The 25,409-nt window shown below is 44.0% G+C and overlaps 1 protein-coding gene across 1 annotated transcript in view; it reads right to left on the bottom strand.

Moving 5' to 3' along the window:
• The window catches only part of SERINC3 (serine incorporator 3), a 117,237-nt gene that overhangs the window by 73,787 nt on the left and 18,041 nt on the right, over positions 1-25,409 (bottom strand). The window contains exon 2 of the mRNA XM_086932557.1: positions 13,378-13,539. Coding sequence (XP_086788683.1) covers positions 13,378-13,539 — 162 coding nt within the window. The remainder of the gene's footprint in view (positions 1-13,377; positions 13,540-25,409) is intronic.

The raw sequence follows: 25,409 nt of genomic DNA, 5'->3' as shown, positions 1-25,409 counted from the left end.
TGCTCGATGACCTTTGTCTGCTTTGCTCTGCTAAGCTTCTCTTGTAATTAAACAAATGTTATCACGATTGCTGCTCACCTAGCACAGTAAATAGTCATATATCAAAGGCTTCAGAATTTGTACCGGATTGCAGTACCGAACATGGTCTGTAAACTAAAGAATATAGACATAAAAGTGGACTAGGCTCAGGTATGTGGATTTTAATGTTTTTTGACGGACAGCTTAAGGGGTTTGGCATGTGTATTGTCCTGCATCTGGGTTTCTATGCTGCAGGTATCATTTTAGTAAAGAATGGAGTTTCTATCAGAATAGTTATAGTTTTCCCAGAACACTTCACTCTGCGAGTGAGTAAACCCACAAAAACAAGTTATTCTCCACTATACGCTGCACTGTTTTCTCTCTTTCCGTATTTTATTCTAGAGAATACACATCTTTATCAGTGTCGTCTTCTCTCATTCATGAAGAGCTCTCTGGTTTCAGAGGTCCATACTCGAGTAGCTCATTCAAGGGAGGTTTATTGTTTACATTCTTAGACTTGTAGTTCTCATATTATATTGGGATAAATAGAGACACAAAAAAACTGAATGGAAAGAAAAAAACATAAGCAAAGCCAATAGGTTGTGGCTATAAAATGCCAAATTATTTCTAAACAAAACCCAACCAACGGTGCTATGCAATGTGTATTGATGAATGTGCAATTTATGCATACATCATAATGCCCGAGTTCATTAGTGTCAAGATACATGGTGGCCATTTTTAATTTACTGTTATAATATTGCAGGCGACTAGGTTAGAACAGTAAGTTAAAAAATATAAACCATCATTAGGCAGTAAATGGGAATCATAAAGAAAGGATGCTGGCAGCAAGGCAGCATTGTGCAGCTGCCAGGTCCTCATTTAAAAATCAAATAACAGTGGGAGGGTCAAGGGTGAGGAGTGGCATATCTATAAATGGGGAGGAGCCAAGCAATTGAGTGGATGAGGTGAAGAGAAAAACTAGAGAGCAAGGAAAAACAAAAGAAATAACTAGCAGGGAGCAGGCTGTAGGGTACTGGTACTCATAGTACGGCCTGCGGGACGCCAGCGGCCCTACATGCCTTCACTGGCGGCCCGCGGACCTTGGCTTGCAGTTTCTATGGCCGGTAGTAAACACAAAAGATTACCACAGGAGCATACGTAGTGAATACGTATTAAGGAATATGCTACTTACCAGTATGCATCTGTTCTTGGCATAGAGGGCTGCAGAGTGGTACATTATGAATAGATCGCCATCTGGTGTTGGGCTCGGATGATTGCACTTTGTTTTTCTCTTGGAGAGTCTTTTGTATCTTGGTGACTCCTCCCTTGGTTGGTAGTGCGCATGGGCATCGGCTCCATCCTAAGATTGTTTTGCCATAGTAGGGTTAGATGGAGTAGTATGATAGAATACAGATAAGAATGCCCATGTAAGTGTATCTAAATAAGATAATGTTGGAACAGACACAGGTTTCCGGGGAGGCTGGGAGGGCATGTACCACTCTGCAGCCCTCTATGCCAAGAACAGATGCATACTGGTAAGTAGCATATTCCGTTCGAGGCATATGGGCTGCAGATGGTACATTATGAATAGACTATACAGCAGTTCTCTCCCTAGCGGTGGTTGCCCGTGTCTGTTGCAACTGCCTGAAATAAAGTTTTTAATACAGCTTGTCCCACTCTAGCTTGTTGTGTTGTGTGCACATCTACACAATAGTGTTTTGTGAAGGTGTGCGGTGTAACCCAGGTAGCTGCTTTGCATATGTCATCTAGTGGAATGTTTCCCAAAAATGCCATAGATGCTCCTAGTTTAGGTGTAGAGTGAGCTCTAGGAGGAACAGTTAATGTTCTCTTTGCTTTAAAGTAGCATATTTGAATGCATTTTACAATCCATCTGGCAATGCCCGCTTTAGAGATGGGATTGCCCTTATGTGTAGGAGAAAACGCAACAAATAGCTGTTTTGTCTTTCTGAAAGTTTGTGTTCTTTCTATATAGTACAATATTGCCCTTCTAACATCCAATGTATGTAGGGCTCTTTCCGCTACTGTTTGTGGTTTTGGAAAGAAAACCGGTAATTCCACTGACTGATTGATGTGGAATGCCGAAATTACCTTTGGTAAGAATTTTGAGTTTGTTCTAAGAACCACTTTATTTTGGTGTAACTGCATGAATGGTTCTTGAATCGTAAAAGCCTGCAACTCACTTACTCTTGTAAGTGACGTGATAGCTATGAGGAAGGCCACCTTCCATGTGAGGAATTGTATTTCACACCTATGCATAGGTTAAAAGGGTGGCCCCATTAGTCTGGTAAGTACTATGTTGAGATTCCAGACTGGGGAAGGTGGTCGTCTTGGTGGAATGACTCTTCTGAGTCCCTCCATGAAAGCTTTAATTGCTGGTACTTTAAACAGGGAAAGATGTTGCCTGTTTTGTAGGTACGCCGCTATAGCTGCGAGATGAACTCTGATAGAGGTATATGCTAAGTTACATTGCTGCAAGTGTAGTAAATAGCAAATGATTTGTTTAGTGGATGCGTCCAGAGGGTTGATGTGCTTACTGTTACAGTGTATAGCAAACCTCTTCCATTTTGCTGCATAGCATGCTCTGGTGGTAGGACGTCTTGCTTGTTTAATGATTTCCATACATTCTGGTGGTAAATCTAAATATCCAAACTCTATGACCTCAGGAGCCAGATCGCTAGGTTCAATTTTTTGGGATCTGGGTGCATTATTTCTCCATGGTTCTGTGTAAGATGCATGGGTAATAATCTTAGTTTTTGATGTGGCACCTGTGAGAGTTGTAGTAGCGTGGTGAACCACGGCTGTCTTGCCCACGTGGGTGCCACTAGTATCATTGTCATTGAGTGTTGCTGCAGTTTCCGAACCACTAACAGAATTAGTGGGAGAGGAGGGAAAGCGTAAGCAAATTTGTTGAACCAATTTATCCATAGTGCATTGCCCTGGGACCGTTGGTGTGGGTACCTGGATGCGAAGTTTTTGCATTTTGCGTTCTGATGATTGGCAAACAGATCTATCTCTGGTTGCCCCCATCTCTGGAAGAATGGCTGCAGTATTTGGTCGTGCAGCTCCCATTCGTGTACTTGTTCTGACTGTCTGCTTAGGATGTCTGCTATCTGATTTTGAACTCCTGGTAGGTGTTCTGCTAACAGATAAATCTTTTGAGGAATGGCCCATCTCCAAATGTCCTGTGCTAGTTTGGATAGTTGGAGAGAGTGTGTCCCCCCCTGTTTTTGAATATAATACATTGCAGTCATGTTGTCTGTTCTGATCAGGACTGCCTTGCTTGTTATTTGAATTTGGAAAGCCTTTAGTGCTAGAAATACTGCTAATAGTTCCAGGTAGTTGATGTGCAGTTTCTTTTGCTGCACACTCCACTTCCCCTGCACTGTGTATTTGTCCATATGCGCTCCCCATCCGGAGAGCGATGCGTCCGCTGTTATTATCACTTGTGGAATTGGTTCTAGGAACGACCGTCCTTTGGAAATGTTTTTTGTGTTCCACCACTTCAGAGAGCGATGCGTCCGGTCGTCTACCAACACCAGATCTGTAATCTGACCTTGAGCCTGATTCCACTGTGTCGCTAGACACTCCTGTAGTGGACGCATTTGTAGCCTGGCATGTGGTATTAGCAGTATGCAGGAGGACATCATGCCTAACAGTTGCATAAACACTCGTGCTGGTAGTGAGTGTTGTGGTTGAAATCTTTGTATTAACCCGACCATTGTTTGTATCCTGATCGGATTGGGGTATGCTATTGCCTTTTCTGTGTCTATAGTAGCCCCCAGGTATTGCTGAATCTTGTTTGGTTGCAGGTGTGATTTTTTGTAGCTCACCGTAAACCCTAGGTGGTGCAGCAATTGAATTGTCTTCTGTGTGTTGTGAAGACATTCTTCTTGTGACTTGGCCTTTATTAGCCAATCGTCCAAGTAGGGGAAGACATGTATTTGTTGTCTTCTTAGGTGTGCTGCCACCACAGCTAGGCATTTTGTGAACACTCTTGGTGCCGTTGTGACCCCGAACGGAAGGACTTTGAATTGATAGTGTTGTCCTTCCACTACAAACCTTAGGTATTTTCTGTGGGCTTTGTGAATTGGGATATGAAAGTAAGCGTCTTTTAGATCCAGTGTAGAAAGAAAGTCCCCTTTCTTCAGTAAAGGGAGTACCTGTTGGAGCGTGACCATGTGGAAATGTTCCGAATTTATGTAAGCATTGAGAGGTCTGAGGTCCAAGATTGGTCTTAGGGACCCGTCTTTTTGGGGGATTAGGAAGTATAGAGAGTATACTCCTGTCCCTTGTTGATTTTTTGGGACCTTCTCTATTGCATGCTTTTGTAGAAGTGCTAGTACTTCTTCTTTTAACAATGTCAGATGATCTTGACTCATTGGACGCTGTTTGGGGGGGATGTTTGGTGGGGTAGCTGTGAGTTCCAGGCAATAACCATGTTGGATAATCTGTCTCACCCACTTGTCTGATGTGATGTTTTCCCAGACAGGTAGGAACTGTGATAGACGTCCCCCGACCGGTGTTATGTGGTCTGGGGGGAGTTCTATGAAGTCACTGTTTTGGGGTTGAGGCGTTGCGGTTGTTATTATTTCCGCGGCCTCTACCTTTGTTGTTGTTACCCCTGTAATTACCTCTTGAATTACCTTTGGGTGATGTAGGTGTGAAAGAGGTGGATTGCTGATTTGTTCCTGTATTTTTTGATCCCCCTCTATAGGTGGATCTACGAAAGGAACCTCTTTGTGTTGGCTGTTGCAATGCTCCCATTGACTTCGCCGTTTCTGTATCTTTTTTCATTTTTTCTAAGGTCTCATCTGTGCTTGAACCAAAAAGTGTCTTTTGATCAAAGGGTTGGTTCAATAAGGACGTTTGTACTTCCTGTTTGAATCCTGAGATTCTAAGCCATGCATGTCTCCTTAACATGGCACTGGTGTTGATGGATCTTGCTGCAGTGTCTGCTGCGTCTAGGGCGCACTTAATGGAAGTATTAGTTATTATTTTACCTTCCTGTATTAACTGATCTGCCTTTTTCTGATGTTCTTTGGGGAGATGTGTGATGAGTTTTTCTAATTCATCATAATGTGCCCTGTCATAACGTGCAAGTAGTGCCTGTGTATTGGCTATACGCCAGCTATTTGCCGCTTGTGATGCTACTCTCTTGCCTGATGCATCTATTAATTTTGACTCTTTATCAGGTGGAGGAGCCTCTCCTGTAGATAATGAGTTTGCTCTTTTACGAGCGTTTGAAACTACAAGCGAGTCCAGAGGTACCTGCCCTTTGAAAAATATTGGATCCTTTGGAGCCGCCTTATATTTTTTATCAATTCTTGGGTTTAACACCCTAGCCCTCACTGGGTCTTTGAATATTTCTTCTGTGTGACTGAGAAGACCCTTCAGCATAGGAAGAGTACCTGATGTTCTTTGTGCATTAGGTAGCGTCTCTAACAGGAAATCCTCTATTTGAGGTTCTGTATGTATATCTACTTTATGATATTTTGCTGCCCTATTAATGAGCTGTACAAACCCTGTGTTATCATCAGGTGGTGAAGGCTTTGAGGGATATAACTCTGGGTTGTTGTCCTCATCTGACCCTACGTTATAATTTTCCCATGGGTCATCCTCATCTGGGATGGTTTCATCATCCCCTTGAGGTTCTCCCTCCCCTGGATCACTGTCTACATCAGACTGAGGTGTAGATGGTCTTGGTGTGGAAGGTGTAGGAATATTTGGCATAGTGTGAGGAATAGGAGAAGAGGGTGTGACTTTAGGTCGAGGAGAAGCAGGAGGAGTTGTATTTGTCCCCAGTGTTCTCTTTTTTGAAGGAAGAGATTTATCTTCTGTCTGTTCATTCTTTCTCTTCTTCGTCACTACTTTGCCAGTTTGCGGATCGATAAACAAAATCTTTTGTTTGGGATCTGTCTGTTGCTCCTGAATCGGTACCGAAGGCCTTGGTTCCGAAAGGTGCTTATGTTTTCGATCGTCAATGTTCGGTGTTTTCGGCACCGAGTGTCTACTCGATTCCGACTTCCTGGGTTTCGATGCCGAGCTTTCCCTTGTATGAAGCTTCGGTGTCGAAGTCGATGTCGACCGTTTCTCGGATCCGAAATGGTGGGAGGCCGAGTGTTTCGGTTTCAGTTTCGGTTTCGTTGCCGGGCCCGAGGGCGGGGCGTCGGAAACTTTTTTCTACGGTTTGACCGGGCTCGAAGGCGGGGTCGTTACCACACGGGGTCGGTTTTTTGGTAAGGGGACGTCGTCACTCACGGTTTGTTGCACGTTGAGTTCTTCGACATCCGACTGGTCCTCTTCCGACCCAGACTGATCCTCATGATCCTCTTCTTCCTCAAGTTGCTCGTCTCCGAACAGCTCCGGGATCGCCTCCGACTGCATTCTGGAAACCTCGTGTCTTCTAGCCCGACGATTTCTAATCGTTAGCTTGGAGGAGAATGCTGCGCAGGCTTCGCAGTCCCTGGATTCGTGTTCAGGCGATAGACAGAGGTTGCACACCTCATGGAGGTCCTTGTGTGGGAACTTAGCACCACACGTTGGACATTTTTTGATTGGAGTCCTTTCCATGGACTCCGGGCTTGACTGCGTCGAGAAAGGCCTCCTGTTCGTCGACGTAGATCAAAGTTTTTTCTTCGATGTTGAATTCGCAACGCGCCGGAATGGAAATGAAACGCGTTTGATAACAATACTGTCGAATTGGAAAGGGAATACGCGCCGATAAATCACTTTTTTCTGAAGTTGATCTGGAGCGTCTCAATCCTCATCCGAACCCGATGGCGGAAAAAAACAATCTAAGGATGGAGCCGATGCCCATGCGCACTACCAACCAAGGGAGGAGTTACCAAGATACAAAAGACTCTCCAAGAGAAAAACAAAGTGCAATCATCCGAGCCCAACACCAGATGGCGATCTATTCATAATGTACCATCTGCAGCCCATATGCCTCGAACATAGTATTCTCTACGTATGCTCCTGTGGTCATCTTCTGTGTTTACTACCTGCCTCTGTGACATAAGGGCACCTTCAGAAAGCTTCCCAAAAGGCCCTTTAAAAAATCAGCTGTAAGCGCTTTCCCAGCTGACTTTTAAAAGGGCGTTTTGGGAAGCTTCCTGTTTGGAAAGAGACTGATAAAGACACAGAGACAGATAGAGGTAACAGATAGAGGCAGAGACAGGTAGAGACACACATACAGATATAGACAAAGAGACAGATAGAGACAAACAGACATGGACAGACAGAGGCAGAGACAGATAGAGACCGGGACAGACAGAGACAGATAGAGGCAGAGACAGATAGAGACAGACAGAGACAAAGATAGAGGCCGAGACAGATAGAGACAGACAGAGACAAAGATAGAAGCCGAGGCAGATAGAGGCAGAGGCAGACTGAGGCAGAGACAGAATGAGGCAGAGACAGACTGAGGCAGAGACAGACTGAGGCAGACTGAGACAGAGAGTGATGGAGACAAAGATAGAGGCAGGGACAGACAGAGAGACAGGGAGACAGAGGGAGGGAGACAGAGGGAGGCAGGAGGGAAACAGAGGGAGACAGACGCAGGGAGACGGAGGAGACAGAGGGGGACAGAGGGAGGGAGACAGAGGGAGGCAGACAGAGGGAGTGAGGAGGGAGACGGGGAGACAGACTGAAGGAGACAGAGGGGCACAGAGGGAGGGAGACAGAGGGAGGAGAAAGACAGACAGAGGATGAGAGCGAGAGAGAGGGAGAGGGAGACAGACAGGGAGAGAGAGGGAGGGAGACAGAGAGGGAGGGACACAGAGAGAGGGAGGGAGACAGAGAGAGTGAGAGAGAGACAGAGAGAGAGAGAGAGAGAGAGAGAGAGAGAGAGAGAGAGAGAGAGAAAGAGAGAGAGACAGAAGTAGTGAGACAGAGGGAGGGACACAGACGGAAGGAGAAAGAAGGAGGGAGACAGAGGGAGGGAAGAGGAGGGAGACCGACCGAGGGAGAAATAGGGAGACGGACGCAGGGAGACTAGGAAGGAGATAAACAGAGGGAGGGAGACAAACAGAGGGAGGGAGGGAGAGAGAGGGAGGGAGACAGAGAGAGAGGAAGAGAGAGGGAGGGAGAGAGGTAGGGAGGGAGAGGGAGGGAGACAGAGAGAGAGAGAGAGAGAGAGAGAGAGGGATAAAGAGATAGAGAGAGATATGTGTATGCCGGGCCTAGTGGCTCAGTGGACGAATGCGTCCACTGCAGGGGGCTGTGTTCAACCTCATGGTCCAAGGTTATTTCTTGCTCTAGCCCCGCCCCCTCCCCTTCTTACCCCGCCCCCACCGGTGCAGCCCTTGGCCACAAACCACACTGTAAATTTCGGCCCTGAGAGAAGGTTTGTGAGTACCCATGCTGTAGGGGATGCAAAAAAGGCTTGCGGGGGGGGGGGGAGGGGAAAGAGGGAGAGAGAAAGGAAACACACTCCATGGAGCGCTCCAAAAGAAAAATAGTCCTCTCTTATAAGCAGTTGAATGATACAAGCCATCCAATCGGAACACTGCGAGACCAATATTCTCCTGGGTGGGACAACCACAAGAATATAGAGGCCATCCAATAATGAGCAAGAGGCTGACCCAGAGCACAGGTTATATACTTAATTAATTGGAAACAACAGGCTGGTCAACAAACAACAAAAGCTGTTACCAAGACCTAAATATCTGGCATGGAGTATGAACGCTACTGGCACTTGGAAACCCGAGAATGCCGTTTACTTACGCTACAAAACACCCCTGCCCTAGTGCCCTGTTGCCGTGTTGTTTAAAAGGAGAATCTGACCCGGTAATTTTAAAGCTCGTAAAGACCAAGAATCCCGCTCTGCACACATTCCCAACACACCTTATATCAATTTACGACTTGGTTTCTTTACTGTAAAAAAAAAGAAACCTTTGATTTATAAGTCCTAGTTTATTTTGCTTTTACATGTAAACTGCCGATCACTTGTAGGGTGTACTTTCCAAATCCTTCAAATTCACAATGGAATCCCGATTGCTTGAGGCAGCCGAAATAAACCCGAATCCACGTTCGCCTGAAACTGCTCTTGTGCCAGCTGGTGAGTCATACATGGGAAATTCCCTGCTCACTGCAAAACAAGCTCAAGGAAGCTGCGATAATGGGGTGAGAACTCTGCAGTCCACATTCAGTCTCATGTCATATTTTAGATTGTCCAGCAGATGTGTCCCGTGAACGCCTAATAATTAAAGGTATGTGTGTACTCAACTGTCTGGCTTTCTTTTTTAAGCAGCCTTATTTTATTTGGCTTCGTATGCGGTTGAATGGATGTGGCACACTGTATGCAAATTCCTTCCAATATGACAGTCAATTAACTTACTGATGTCAGTACAAAAACAGACCAGTGCATTCATTCTATTTTGTCCCTTACACAAGCTCCCTCACCCCATTCACTTAGTGGGGGCAGCAAAAGGAAAGGTACCTACTTATAAATCTCCAGAATGTTCATTCGTTTTATAAACAGACAATACAATACCTCTGCTAAGGTGCGAGATCTCACAATACTTGACTTGACAAGAAAAACTTTCCTCGTTTCTAACATGCATGTCTAAGGTACATTTTAGTTTATTTTTTCAAAGACAGCCATCCAAATTTCTCAAAAAGAAGAATTTAGAGAAAGTAGCCCCAGAAGCACTTTTAATCCCCCCTTTCTATAAGAAAAACATGACAGAAGATGAGCATGTAAGCAGCATAGCTTCGCGCACGGACTGGCCAATCTCAGACAGCGCTACATTAATTGAGAGTCAGTTCAATCAGAAGCTTGGAACAAGCATTGCTATCTCAAAAGTGACCATCTTTCCCTCTCTGTTATCCCAGACAGTCTGGTCAACAATCCATGAAGTACCTGTCTCCTCTTCGCCATGGACTCTTCAGGGTAACACACGAACATTGACTAGAACAGACCGTTATGGCCATCATACCAAAGTTGGAAACGAGAACAATAAACTGGAAAAGGGTGATAAGAGAAGGATTTACAGCCAGCTAAACAAACTGGATTAAAAGAAAAGCCCTGCACCAAGAGGGGACAGTTTCTTGACTCCGTATACAGCAGTAGTGCATTGAAAAGGTATGAGCTGAACGCCTAGTAAATACAATACACATTTCTACAACCAGATCAGTCCAAGCAAGAACATAGCTATGATTCTCCCAGTAGAATGGGTACTAGGCCTTCCAGAAAGGGATTTAAGCTTTTGATAAAAGACTACTATGAAACATGCAATCCAGCAACTATAGACTGCTAGGATGTTGCTAATCCTGTACAAATTATGCCATAAATAAACAATGTTTAGTATTTTCTAATTTTCCTATCTAATAGTCTTGTCTAGATGTCAGACAGGAGAAAACGAAGAAGTGAAGGATGGAATGTTGGAATAATAGCCAAGAACAAAAATGCCCCTTTGAATCAAGGGTACAGAGAGATAATTATTTTTCATTTGGTGAAAATGAATGTTGCAAAAACATCGTAAGCAATATACTTTGATTTATTGGGAAACCAAAAATCAGATTAATGGTAAATAGTGGATGGATTCTCAACCTTATTTATAGTGCACACAGTGTAAGGTTTACTGGAACACGGGGCTTGTTTCGCAGTAACCCTGGATGCTGAAGTAAGGGTAACTAGGAATGCTGCTTTCCAGGAAAGATGAAAAAAAAAACTTGACAAATACATGGACCTGAAAGTGGACTTCTAGATTTTGAGCTCCGGATCTCTAAATCCAAAAGGGAAACAGACTAGAAAAGAGAACTATGTTGGAGTTTGAGAAGGAGGGGGTTTGGGAATGATCTTTCTCTCAAGATATCTGTCATCAACATGTTTATGCGACACAGTGTCTCCTTTTAGAACCACAGCTCCGGTACCAGAAGTTGGTCAACATGAGTTATAATTCCCAGCAGAGGGACATCGGTCACCATGGATTTGGTGTGGAAACAAAATGGCTTCCATCTGGGTTTTGTCCACCACCAGAATAAATACAAAGCGATCACTGATAGCCAATTGTGGTGCCAAGGTTCTCCACCATTTTCTTGAATCTTTGGGAGAGGAAGGAATGCTGTTAAAAGTGGACTCCAAAAGCATGGACGTGGGACAGCAGCTGCCCTAAGCCTTTAGTAGCACACTCTAAATGGTCTCTCCTGGAATGTTCCTGATCACCGAGCCATATTCTTTTCCTGCCTGCCAATATCTTGCTGGAAATGTTTTTGCAAATAGAAAATTCCCCAACATTTGGACTGACAGAAAGACACAGACTGAAGATGGCTTTTAAATATTTCCCAAACGAAGGGTCCTTCACAAACAGTAAAATAATGATATTTTTATGGAGAATGGTGTCGCTTAAGGTCACTTACTTATTTAATTTTTGTTTATGCATTGTAAGCAATTATTTAAATGTATTTATTTAAAAAGTTACCTATGAGAAATTTCAAAGTATTTAAACCTATTTCCTCAAATTGGAAAGAGTTCCACAAAGACACAATTGTACCATTACAAAACAATATGCCTCCCATATCATTCTTCACTCTGTCCTTCCACTATTCTACATGTCTTTTACATATTATACAAACTCTTCTTCGCAAAAATGATCACTTGTTTTACATTACAAGAATAAAAAAATACAGTATGTACCACTAAAGAAATAAATATAGTGAATTGAGTGCTGCTTCTGGAGATCGAGGTCTCAGTGGTAATATGCCTCTGGATTACACTTTCATGATAGCTGCTATGGTCATTTCCAAAGCACGGGGAATAAATAGTGTTCCATGGCAGTCACAATGTGAGCATCTCATTTTTAATTTAAAAAATGGAGTAAAAACATTCTCTAGATTTACTCTGAAGAGTGCTTCATTTGCAAAGAAGCACAAGTTGCAAACAGTGTTAGCTTGTAGAAGGAGCAGTGTATCTGGAAGAAGTTATAGTAGAATTCCTATAAGGAGACTTATGCAATCAAATGCCAAATAAGTACACTACACAAAGGCCTGGGAACTTCCTAAATTCAACTAATAATTCTAATAGCACAAAATGATATGGAAAACCGTTAGGTGGACTGTGTTGTGCCACTACCACTTAGAAATGACCTTTGATAACATTCTTATTTGTAAATATTCTGTAGCAGACAGCATTTGGGATATTCATACTAATATGTACCTTTTAAGTACTCTTTGCACAGGCAAAGTGGGTGATCATTTCAGATATCTGAGAGAATTTCAACTACATAGACTAGGCCCAAAATAAATAATTAAACAACAAGGCCCTGTGAGGACTTACAAACGTCTGTATGAGGAGGTTATGATTGAATTAGGAGTCTGTAAGTTGAAAAACAAACTGTTTTCAGAAACAAAGTCAGTAGATAACATCGTTACCTTCCACTTTAGAAAACATACCCCTGTGTGGCATCTTTACAAAACTCAGGCTTGATAAATTGTCCCTTCTAGAAAATATTGTCAAATAAAGAAACTGAAGAGGAAGTAATGTGTGGCACTAACTTTTTTTTAACCTTTTGGATGTGCTTTGAATAACTTAATTATACATAGCTATATGAACTGAATTAATTCAACCATATAAAGAAAGAATTAGATCAACTTACACAGGCAATCTTTTTCCATTTTATCATAAAATAGTCCAGTGAATATGTAAGCTATTAAGTTATATAATTCAGTAGGTTAACACATTGTTCAGCAGGTTATTACAACTTTGACAACGTTCAGTGTCTAATCTAAAGGGTACTAGTTCTGAATCCTTCCTCAAGAATTTCTCCTTGCCAATGTTTATTCAATAAGTGTCACGCCAGTTGGGTAATAGTGCTTATAAAAGGTTTACATAGAGTTTAGGCCATGTGGTATAACTAAGGAGATTCATGCTAGACACGCAGCATATCTCACGGGATATGTTTACATACAGTTAAAGTACATGGGAATTATTCATACAGTCGTGAGTTATCCTAAAAATCTGTAGAGGCTTCAATTGTCTTGGGCCAACATTGGACGTTCCTTGCCTTGTAACTCTCCATGTATTACTGTGGGTTACCTAGGTACACATATTTTGATTACTGTTGATTAACATAATGACAGCACAATAGTGAAGCACATGTGTGTTGCAAAGTAGCTTTGTTATATGTTTGCATACATAAAACAGACTCAGAAATTATAGCGACAGATATATCTAAAAGAGGCAACTGTTGCTATTCTGGGATCTTCTTTGGCAAGAAACATGGGCAGTTAGAACCACTAACAGAAGCAAAGGAAAACATAACGTGAAATAAAAACATGTTGTGGTGGCTTATAAGATGCACATTATTTCAAAGTTGTAAAAAACAATTATGGTAGTACCTTTTTCAGTTGTTCTCCTATTCCTGGTGCCAACATTATACAAGAGACAAGCGTGCCAAGGAGAAGAAGAAAGGCATAGACCAATCGAGTTACAGTGGAATTGTTGGTGTTGGGACAACATCTGCACAGTAAGCATGCAGCACCACTGCATAGGCATGGCACCTGGAAAAAACACACATTTAAATGTTGATCGAATCTTTCTCAAATCTTCACAAAAGAGCATTTGTTTGAAATAGATTTACTTTGTTACAAACCAGAATATGGCATCACAACTAGTCTTTAAAGAACAACACTGCAACTAGACGTTACTTTTCTACAGTTCAACGGTTAACATTGGACAGGGCAGTGCCATTCATTAGCTGCAAAAACAAATTCACCAGACCACCACAGTTTGGTAAACATATGTTTCGGACCATACAAGGTTCGGTATTATATGGCCAAATGTATGTCAATACTTATAGGTTTAAAGTTGTAACCTGGCAGGCGGCAGCAAGTCTCAGTGGTGCGGGGGCGCGACGCTGGTGTACCGCCCGCTCCTGCACCGTCAAAACTCATAATCGACCCCTTAGTGTATCAAAAATTCCTAAACACTCAGTTACCAACCTAGCAATTGAGAAAAAATGTCAACGTTTACCTTAATGTGGAAGTCTAAGGTAAAAGTCATTCCTCCTGCTAGTGACATCTAACCCACTTGCACAAGATTATTTTCCAACGTGCAGTAGACAGACGCCAGTAGATCATACAAATCAAACCACCAATGCCTTAATTAGGTACTAAGCATGTGGACTGCGCTGGCATAAGATGCTAACCATTTTGATCGAGTACTTATTGTTGTGAGATAAAATACTTTTTATTTACATATAATACTCATTTGGTTTAACCTGGACAGGACTGTACTAGTCAGCTGAGAGTGGTTAGTTCTGAGAAGAAAAGATATTTCACAACAGCCCAGTGTCTCTGAAAGAAATACCGATCTTAAAAGATGCCTCGACTTGCCTGTAATACTTCCATTTCTCCTTAGTCCAATCTTCCTTGGATAGCCAGATTTGTTTTACTATGCGATGAAAACGTATATTCATGGTTATTAAAGTTAGACCTGCTTTTGCACAATGAAAAGGTTTTATATTGATTGTTTTCCTATAATCCACTATCATCACCTATGTGGCCTCTTGTGGTTACTGTCCTGCAGTACTGACATGCATATTTTAATCCTGCATCAGTGACATGGGTCTTCACCTCCAACTTTGCTTTGCATCTCAGCTTGAGGCACATCCTAGAGTCTCTCCACTTACATTTTGGAATCAAACTCTATGAAGAACATGCAGATACACCCCATATAATATTTTCAGTCCTCAAACCAAAAAACCTCTTGTTTTGACAACCAAAGTGCTCCTCTGTCTGACCACAATATTCAACCGTCCACTCTTATTCAGAACCGATCTCTCATATTTTATACGGCAGCAGATCCCACATTCCCCTTCATCGCCCAATGTCTCAAATTACTTTTGTAAACTACTTGAATACATTGCCTTACTGTCTAAACTTTCTATCTCTATTCTACCAATCTGTTCAATCCCTTCCAATAGGGCTTCTGTTCTCTCTACAACACTGAAAGAGCCGTCACACACCTAGTCAAATTCATCACCTCAGCCCACCACAACCCCCTATCATCCCCCCTACCAGTACTTGATCTAGCTGCATCTTTCAAAACTGTGGACCCTAAATATACTTTGTGCTTTAAGGGCCTGTGGCAATTCAGGCTCTACTCGCATTTGGTTTTCATCCTACCTCCTACAATGGTCCATCTCTGTTGAGGTAATCCAAAATTCAACTCCCACTCCATTACCAGTTGGAGTCCCACAGGTTACGTTTTGGGTCCTTTCCTTTTTGCTAATTGTACTACTTCCCCTAGTGACAACATCTCTCTTTTCCAACATCCTATATATGCAGACGTCAAGAACATCTTCTCTTTCCCAAAGTTGTCACCCTTTGTACAATCACATGTAAATGACTGTCTTACTACTATTCTTCACTGGGTAGCCCTCAATTTCCTCAGGCTGAACTTATTTAAGACAGAGGCCTTTTACTTTAATTCATCCTATGACTACCTCTACACTTTGCTCTAGCTACTTTCCTCTGGACATACTGACGTTCACTCTATCTGAAGGAAGCCGCTACATTCTCTCCAACCCAACCAACTGTTTGAAATCTTTCATCAGCAGCTAAATATCAAATCAAATCTGTCATCATATCCCCTCCATAAAGCCAAAACACTCACTGATCAGCAAATTGGATCATTTCAATAATGTGATCTCCTCCTCAACAAATATTCAGTCTCTTTGGCAACTGCCCTAAAGGAGATTTTCAGAGATTTATACACTCTCCCCAGAAACATCCTAATTCACACTATCGTCATGATACCCTCGTGGGTTAAAGAGCACTTAACAAAACATCACTATCACAATGGAGCAGACTGGATTTCTGATCAGGAAGGAGCCCGGTACAAACTTCCAACACTAGTCTTCAAATCTATTCATGGTGCATCAACAGACTACCTTTCCAATACGTTTTCCCAATACATTCACCATAGTGAAGATCAGCACTTTCTAACTGTAAATAAAATCTAATGTCTAATGTAGTACTTGTCCAATGCTTTCTGTCTCACTGTGACAACTAGTCTAATATCACTACTGTGTACTTAATATCTACATTATTCCATTTACCCTTATCTTTGGATAAAAGGACAGAAAGCAACCTCACCTACCTAGGCCCTGTATGCAAATATCAACATTTTCCCTGCTCTAATAACCTCAAGAGGCACTGTCTTTTTAGTTCTGTGTTAGTCCCTCTTCTTTTATCCTTTCCATTAATTCTGACAATTACTTATACTTCGGAGGTCAAATGTACCATCCCCTTCAAGTTTAATGTCCATTCTCATTCCGAGCCCATCCTTGATGAGGGATAAGGTCTATAAGGTGGTTGCTAGCATCCTTCCATGTGCTTCATAGATTGGGACACAGGGATGCATGTTATATTAGAGGCTTGCCCACTACAGATATACTCGACACATGTTTTGACAGGGCCTGAGCTTATGAAGAAGTAGTGTATCGGGGTGAGAGTGTGTTAGACCCAGGCTTTAGTATATTTCTCCAAGCTGCCCTTTCACTTGCATAGGGCTCTTCCGACTCTGCCCATCTGGATTTATCAGTTTGCTGCTGCTGACTTTGGGTCTAGCAGCCACCACATAGACCTATTAGGGTTGGATCTAGAGCCCCACAGAACCCTTCCATCTACAAAACATCCTAGGTCTTTCTTTAGGCACATTATCTATTAGATCTTGTATGTATTCCAATAAGCCTGACCACAATTTATCCATTAGGACGAGGAAGAACGAGTCTACCAACACTAGGAGAAGGAAGGTGGTAGGGCACCACAACCTGTTTGCCTACAAATTATATGTCAGACTTGGTGGCCTCACTGGCCTCTATATTAGCTTCCAAGGTTTGAGCGCTTTCTCTGGCCGATGGAATATCCACATTTCTCTCCTAAACTCAACCCACCCACACCAGAGCTTTGCTTTAGATCCATGTCTTCAAATAACAAAGCTGGTAGCATGCACATTGCATGCACTAACCTATCACCCCAGCCTTCTAATCATTGCTCCTAACTACTTCCTTTTCCCGTCTCTTCGTATATGGGTTTAGAAACCCTTCCTTGTCTCCGTAATCCAGGGTGTTCCATTGTAGCCCTCAACCTCTCCCCTTATCTCTTGTTCTCTCCAAGTTGTTGCATGTGCCAATGCTGTGTCTGGAAGATGAACACACTCCTTGACCCTACCTCTGTGCTCTCCACCATTAATTCCATCCCCTTCTCATATCCTTCTCTCCTGTAGGTTTGGGTTCGACAGAACTCCAAAAAGCCCAGAAGCTTACATAGCGTTAATTTATTACACCGCATATTTTAAAAAATTGAATAAAATCACTAGGTACATAACCTGTGTTTTTTCTCTGACACTACATTGCAATAGACTGTTATAGCTGACCTGCATGGTATGGTATTCGGATACCAAACTTGGTGACTTTGCCTCATTTAGAAATTTAATTTAGATTCTGATTAACTTCCATCAAAAAATACATTTAACACAAGTGGAAAAGTAATGAACAACTAATGAACTAAACTGATTAAAGATTTCAACTTCATGAAGCGATTCATCAACTTGGGTTTTATTCTGATTCCTAACAAAATCAGCTCAAGAAGTAGCAGTAGCAAACAAAAAAATCTCTGTAAACTGCCAAAAACATGAAATGCTTAATTATCAAGGGAAAAACAGATTCACAAACCCGTCACAAGTTAATGTGAACTGCGACCTAGTTTTGAAGTAATTCGCTTTTCTTTTAGAAACCCGGGTCCTTTTTCAAATCAAAGAAGTCCACAGCTCACATCCCAGTCAAAAGGCAGGGAGGCGATGGAAGGGAATTCCTATGTAGTCTAAAACGCACAACAGGCCTATTGTAGAGCTACAGGTAGAGCAATGGTGCCAATTTTTTTTATTTCAGCAGGTATGGCTAATTTGCCTCGAGCGCACAAGAAGACAATATTCTTTCCCCATTAGGAAAATATGATACATCCCACTTTAAATGTCATTTCGTCAGTTCCCCTGAATGCTGATATTTTTTTCGATCTAACCGTCTTGAGTTTTTTTATTTTCTTTGTCCTCGTTCCTTGCCTATTTTCTTTATAGCATCTATTTCAATGGACGCTTTGCTGATTTATCCAGCTACTTTATATGCCTTTTGGTGCTTCCTTAAACTTTCTTATTGCGACAAGTACGCAGTCTTGGAGCCATTTTAATGAGGTATTTGGTCACACTGCACACCAGCCTTCCCTACTTACTCCAATTAACTTTCTAGATATCCCAATCACTTCTCTTCTGGCTCAAGTCTCAGCTTCTGCCATCATTCACTTATCCCTCAATTTTACTTTCTCTTCCCAAATGGCCGTTTTTAGGTCTTGCCTAATCCACCGCATGCGCTACTCTGGCCGAGACATTTCGTAGGTGAGTTTTCAAAGTGCTACTGGCTGGCTACTCACTTGCGTTCACGCAAGCGTGCATGCGCGCAGCCACCATCTATTTCCTCCGTCACAGGTCATTAAGTTGCTTGTTTTTATTTCCCGTGCTTTCCCCTCTGCCTCCGTCAGATCACTTTCACTTTAGTTTGAATCCAAATGTAAATTACAATGGTGTGCAAACTTTTTCGAGTTGCATCAAAATAGTCTTTTTATTATTAGCTTTATGAATGAAATTATTGGTCTCAAACTTTGTAGTCTCTTCCGTGCACGACCACGTATTTACTCTGCTCGTCAATGCCTACCAACTATACAAATTGGTATCTGGCCTAATTTAATTGCTCCCAACAAGCAACTTGCATGGATTACAGTACGCACACACACACACAACCACACCCACACACACACAAACACACCCACAACCACACACACACACACCACACACGCAACCACACCCGCCCACACACCACACACACACACACACAACCACACCCACACACCAAAACACCACAAGCCAACAACCACAAACACACCACACACAACCACACACAACCACATACGCAACCACACACGCAACCACACACACAACCACACACACAAACACAACCGCCCACACCACACACACACAACCACACACCACAACCGCTACGGAAGCCCATTCATTTGCTAATTATTTTCCACATAAGGTTGCAAGACCATAAAGTGGAGTATTCAGGATTTTGAATAGTTTCTTGTTTGAAGATGTTACTATTGCCTGCACACCCCACTCCTGTACTAAGGTTTCGAGTGACCTGGCAGCCGCCTTTCAGAGGTTCTTGCATCAACCCAAGTTTGGCCTGGCACTGGTGCGTCCCAGCCTGGCACACACCGGGTGATGATCTCTGCACCTCCTTCTAGACCCAGCTCACTACTGTTTGCAGTCTGTCACTCACCCCTCACCTCCCTGGCACTCAGCCTTCACCCCTCAGACCTGGCAGTCACTCCTCGCACCTGGCACTCAGCATTGATTCTGCCTGACACTCAACTGTCACCTCCCTGACACTCACCCATGTGCCTCCAGGTTTTCACTACTCGCCCCCTTGGCACTCACCCTTCACCTCCATGGCACGAGTCCTTCATCCCCCTGGCCTGGCAGCTACCCTTCACCCCTTGCACTCACCCTTCTCCTCCCTGGCACTCACCCTTGACTTTCCTGACTCTTACGTCTCACCTCCATGGCACTCAACCTTCATCTCCCTGGCACTCACCCTTCATCCCCCTGACCTGGCACTCAACCTTCACCTCCGTGGCACTAGCCCTTCACCTCCCTGGCCTAGCAGCTACCCCTCACCCCTGACAATCATACTTCCCCCTTCTCGGCACTCACCCTTCCCCTCCCACTCACTCCTCACCTCTCTGGCACTCACCCTTCACCCCCATGGCCTGACAGTCACCCTTGTCCCTCCTGGCATTCACTCCTCACCTACCTGCCACTCACCCTTGACCCTTCTGGCACTAGCCCGGTTTCCCCCAAGAACAAAAACATAACAAGCATTGGCATAGACAATAGGTCTCGCCTTTGGGACCTTATAAGTGTTTAGCCACGCAAGAGTTGGTGTTGTTGCACCAAGGATTTTGTGCTGCAGAACTAAATACTTAGAAGGTCCCAAAAGCGAGAGACCTAATGGCTATGCCAATGCTTGTTCCTTTGGTGTCTCTGCTGATACCCATCCCATCAGGAGAAACCGTCTACAATCTTCCAGAGCACAACAACAATAGTTACCCTTATTCCCTGCTTATTAGTATTATTGCTAAATATTCTATTTCTGCAGTGTGGCACTTTGAAGTCAAATGATCTAAGGAGTGCCAAGCAGAAAAATTACGACTCAGTGTTGGAATGGGAATGTCCCCTGCAAAGCTGGCTAGCATGTACCCCTGCTCTGGGTGCATGTGAAACTGGTATCCTAACTTCAATTTTGGCCCTGGAATCACTGTAATGTGTGTGCAGAGGTCTAGGTCAAAGCCTGACAATGTGATGCCCAGGCCCTGTCCTGTGACTTGGAGGGATACACTCAGCAGGTCCTCATACTGGATCAAGGACTAGTGTTCCCGTCCTCGGTTTAGCACTTAAAACGGGTGGTGGGAACCAACAGCGTTTACCGATCTTATGGTTGGCTGTCCTTTTTATCTGTGTCACTGAAAGTCTGCTGTACGGACCCTCTTGTGTAAAGTTCCTTTGTTAAGTGAAACCCCGAACCTCGAGATGGCATTCTGTGTGTAAGTCAAGTGTGTGTGGTACATGTTTGGAAGTAAGGCTTTCTGCGTGTTTTAACTAGGGTACTAAAGTTAGTAGAGGAAGAGGAGGAGGATTTAGTGTCCCCAGTCAGTGGAAGTGTATTGCCTGCATACCTGTGGTTGGAGGGTGCAGATCCAGACAATGAAGTAAGAAGGGAGCAGACAGGGTACTTTTTGAAATTCCATGAAGTTGTTGTTAGCAAAGCGCTGCTGATTAGTTCTTCCAGAGCATGGCCATTTGATTGAAGAAAGGCATAAAGGATGGGACTGCTGTTTGTAGTTCAAGGTGAGGACATTTTAGGTCATGCCTGTGCTTTTGCCTCTCCCCGATTACAGTTTTAGAAAAGCCATTGGTAGACTGGGGCAAAAAACTCACACTTCATTATGTCAATGTTGTGGGTGCTCTTGCTTGAAGACCTCCCCAGTCCTGAGTCCTGTGAAAAGCATCACTTTATACAGAGGCTGTGACTGGAGAGCAGCCTGAGAAGGACACTTGAAAAGAGAACAAACCCAAACCGATTCTAAAGGTTGAGACACTGGATCGACATCACTGGTACGGAACAGGTGTATAAAAATGAAACCCAAACTACCCTTCTTAGTAGTTCAAATTCCAAGACCTTCATGAACAAGTAAAGAAATGCTCTGCAGAGTACTTGAAGGACTGCTGTGTGACAAGGGTTATGGTCCACCTAACAGCCAGCATACCAGAGGTGAGAGGACAACACCTGAAGTCTGCATTTTCTGCTGACAGAGCTCATGCTCTCTCTTACTGCCTGCCTGCCTGAAAAGCCCACCTGCCCTCCTATCCGCCCACCCGCCCTCCTGCTGGCCAAGGGAGGAAAGAAATCTGCCTGGCTGTGTAGGAGAAGTGACTGGGTTTAAGAAAAAGCAAAATGAATGAGCATCCAAACCTGTGTGGAATGTAATCTGCACCTGTGCCCAATTCAAGCCTCTGCCAAAGGGCTCTTAGCGACTGTAACTGGGTGAGAAAAAATACTGGGAGTGTTGTGGTGTAGCACCATACAGATCTATACCAGGGGTAGCACCCTGTATTCACAAATTGCATTTGTTCACTATTTAGTTCTTCTGTTTGCGATTAAAATTTCTTCCATTTTCAGATATAATACCATAGGAGTGCTGCTGGAGACCCTGTAGGTACCCGCAGTCCTATAGAGAGGCTTCCTTCTACCTGGTTTATCCACACTCACCACAGTACACAGCACCGTTATCCTTACTCATGGTTTATAGTTTAGGGTTTTCGGGGGGGGGGGGGGGAGATTTTTGTTGGGCAACTGTTATGATTCATTGAGACGGAACATTTGATGACAGCGCTTTCACTGAAATATCTGTTTACAAGGAAAATGTCATTACATAGTGGAAACTGTATGTACTATTGGCATTCTAATGTTTACCTTTGACACTCTTGTTGTGTATTATTACCTTTGTGTAACGCTGTGCCCTAGGAAAAACTCAATTAAGAAAGTTTGACAAAAAAGCGTACTTTCTATTACAAACTGACGAGCTCTGAGCGGGACATTAAGGGGCAGATTTACAAGCCCCTTGAGCCTCTTTTACGACTCTTTTGCGTCAATTTTGTGACGCAGCGGCGGCGCAAAAGAGGCGCCATTGTACAGGGTATTGAAAACATGATGCATCTGAGAGATGCCTACAACAAGAACTACCTGCCCCGACTAATGAAACAAGGCCCCAAAGAGGGGTCCTTAGAAAAACACACTCACTATCACAGGAGCAATTTAAGTGCAGGGAAGGTCAGTAACGCCAAGTAGTACAAAAATATAACGTTTTATTAATTTTTAAGAATTATTTCAAAAGGATAAGGTACTTAACATAATACAGGTCAGTGCATCAAGACCAGGGTATTTCAAAATATCCAATCCCACACTCCTCTTTCATACTACACTTTCAGTCCTTCACATGTTACCAACACTCAACACACAACTCCATATCTCAATCACACAATTCACCACATTCACAAAGGCAGAGAATAGAGAAACGCCACAAGATGGTCCTGAGACAGAATAGTACAGCTCATCATGGCAAGGGGGATAGGGGTAGGTATCATCCAGCTTCCCCTTCACGAAAAACGCCAACGCACGTTTCAGTGTGTTTTGCCCCAGCCGGGGCTACACCTTCATCAGGGCGAAAAAGGAACAAGGAATAGAGGGAGGGGACAAGAATCCAACCGGCTGAAAGGCTGTGATCCGCCAGACGCCGGAAACAAGGTAAGAGGCACTGGAAAAGGAATCTCAACTGGTATCGAGGAAAGGCGCTCTGCTCTGGAGAGCTAACAAGTAAGTTCCAGAAGGTTCCTAAGTTGGGCACGATCCTGGAGTTCAGTTTCTTTCAAGGCCGGTAGCACACAAACATCTGTTCTGGAGCCGGGGCTTCCAATGGTTGAAGTTTTTTACACTCCGATCTTCAGATTCGGGGGTTCTCGGCAGTAGAGGATCGGCGATGTGGCGCAAACGGTCGAGCTCCTCGCTTGCGTCTCGATGGTAGCGGCGCATATCACATCTGAGAGATGCGTCACGTTGTAAAGCCCTGCGCCAGAAATAGGCATTCCGGCGCAAGAACGCCTCCTAAAACTGTAATTTGGTTCCCAAAGTCTGCTTTCCAGTCTCCACGGATCTTTGCGTCATTAAGAGGGATAATGTCAGAGCAGGTCTTGTAAAGTTTGGATATGACATGTATACCCTTATCACTGTCTATCACCATAGTGAGTGGAAGGAAAGAAGGAGGTTCAAGAGGGAAATCCGGGGAGATAGTACGTAATGCTGACCGTATATGCAATAAAATGAACTTGTCCATAAATGTTGAGTCAGGGAATTGGGTCTCGTTGTCAGACTCGAACACATGCCCCTCTGGAAATAGGTCGCCCAACTTAGTAAACTGAAATTTAGTGCATGTACGTTGAATACTTTTTTTGCCTGTAATTGGCAACCATATAGCGTTTGGGAGAGGAAGCGAGGAAGAGTAGAGGGTGGGTGTATTCGTTATTTGCCTCAATTTCTCCCATGCCCAGCTGGTGATAGACACAGTTTGGATATCTTTAGGGTCTCTGGGTAGGCCTGTAGGAAAGATGGTAGCCAGAGTTTCAGGGAGGACTAGATCGGATTCCGGTCTGAGATATGGCATCTGGATGGTACCACGTCTGCGCATAGCTGCACTGGGCAACCAAATAATATAACTGAAGCTCTGGTACCCCATAACCCCAACCGGTACAAGTTAGTAGTTTAGGACCAAATCAATAAAGTGATCATGTGCAGTGCAGGCTCCTTATTTCTGTCACAATCTGACAAACAGAAACTAAGTACTTTCAGACACATCAGAAGCAGGCAGCTGCTTTTGCTGTCCCATGGACTTCTGCTAATTGCTGTTCTACTGAATTCATTCACTGCTACCATCCTTGATTCCAGTGAAACTAGTTGGCTTTGCCTTTATGCTCGAAGAGAACAGAAGGAGGGTCTCTGGAGTTTTGGATAACATGCCTGTGCCATCTGGAAGTTGTGAATCCGTATGGTGATTACTTAGAAAACAATCTGCCCGTGTAATATCGAAGTGGAAGGTCTACTGAATTACTGATTGCATATGTTTGTACTGTGATCCAAGACCACGGGACGAACACCACATTAGGTGGGCGGAAGCAGGTCAGCCTAGATCTGCATGCATCTGTAGCTGTGTTAAAGTGTTTAATCAAACTGATGTTGTGATTCACTCAGTGGTTAGGAGCATGGCTTTTGACTGCAGGAGGAACATAGGAGACAATCAGAATCAGACATAAAGCAGAAGTCTGCAATTGCACCATCAGGCCTGCCAAGTATCACCCATCAGGTGTGACGCTAACGCATTTCAGTGTGGTGTTCCCGCATCACCGCACTGAAATGCATTATCACGCATTTTGCCACTGACCACATGGCTGCCCACTTGACGACAGGTGCGAGCGCGCGCCGGCCCTAACAGCGTGTTCTCCGGGCCACAGCAGACTTCATTCAATGCCGGCAGCAGCAGCTCAACAGTTAAAGATCTGCTCTGCCTCTCTCCGACTAAGTGCTTGCTACAATGTTACTAACAATCTGCCTGGCTGCTGCCTGAAATCCGGCCTCACATCCTCCTGGAACAGGAAGTGAGGCAGTATGAGTGAAGTCGGTGAACAGAAGCGGCGTGACTGGACCAGGGACTCGACTGGAGGAGTTGCAGCTGTGTCGTCCGGTCCGCGCGGCGTCCCTTAGACAGTCTTACTTCTGAGAATGTCTGAGTCATGCGATGCTCCTAGGCCTGCGCAAGAGGGGCAATAATTTGTATTAAAATCCGGCCCAGCCGTGTTGTTGGATCGGCGGGACGCCGGCACAGCATGATCGACCACCTGCTGGCAGTCACTCAGGGTCAGTCAGCAAGCCGCCGCATGATGATCGGGCACCGGGGGGGAGACTGCATGCAGTGCTGCACAGCTGTGCGGCTCAGTTACGGTCCGCCGTGGCCGCTGGAACCCCTGTGGGCACAATGGCTGAGCAAGTGGTCACTTGCACCACCACCACGGCGGTATTGATCTCATAGACCCGGCGGACCCCACTGGCACCAGCAGTCAGGCTGCTGAATATGAACTACGCCAGCCCGGGCCGTCAGAGTGGTTCAGCAGCAGAGTCCTGTCGTCAGAGTCCTGTGAAGCAGAT

This window comes from Lissotriton vulgaris, chromosome 7, assembly GCF_964263255.1.
Source record: "Lissotriton vulgaris chromosome 7, aLisVul1.2, whole genome shotgun sequence".
In the NCBI taxonomy this organism is placed as follows: Eukaryota; Metazoa; Chordata; class Amphibia; order Caudata; family Salamandridae; genus Lissotriton; species Lissotriton vulgaris.
The sequence above is the reverse complement of the archived record's forward strand: the minus strand, read 5'-3'. Positions and strand labels throughout refer to the sequence as shown.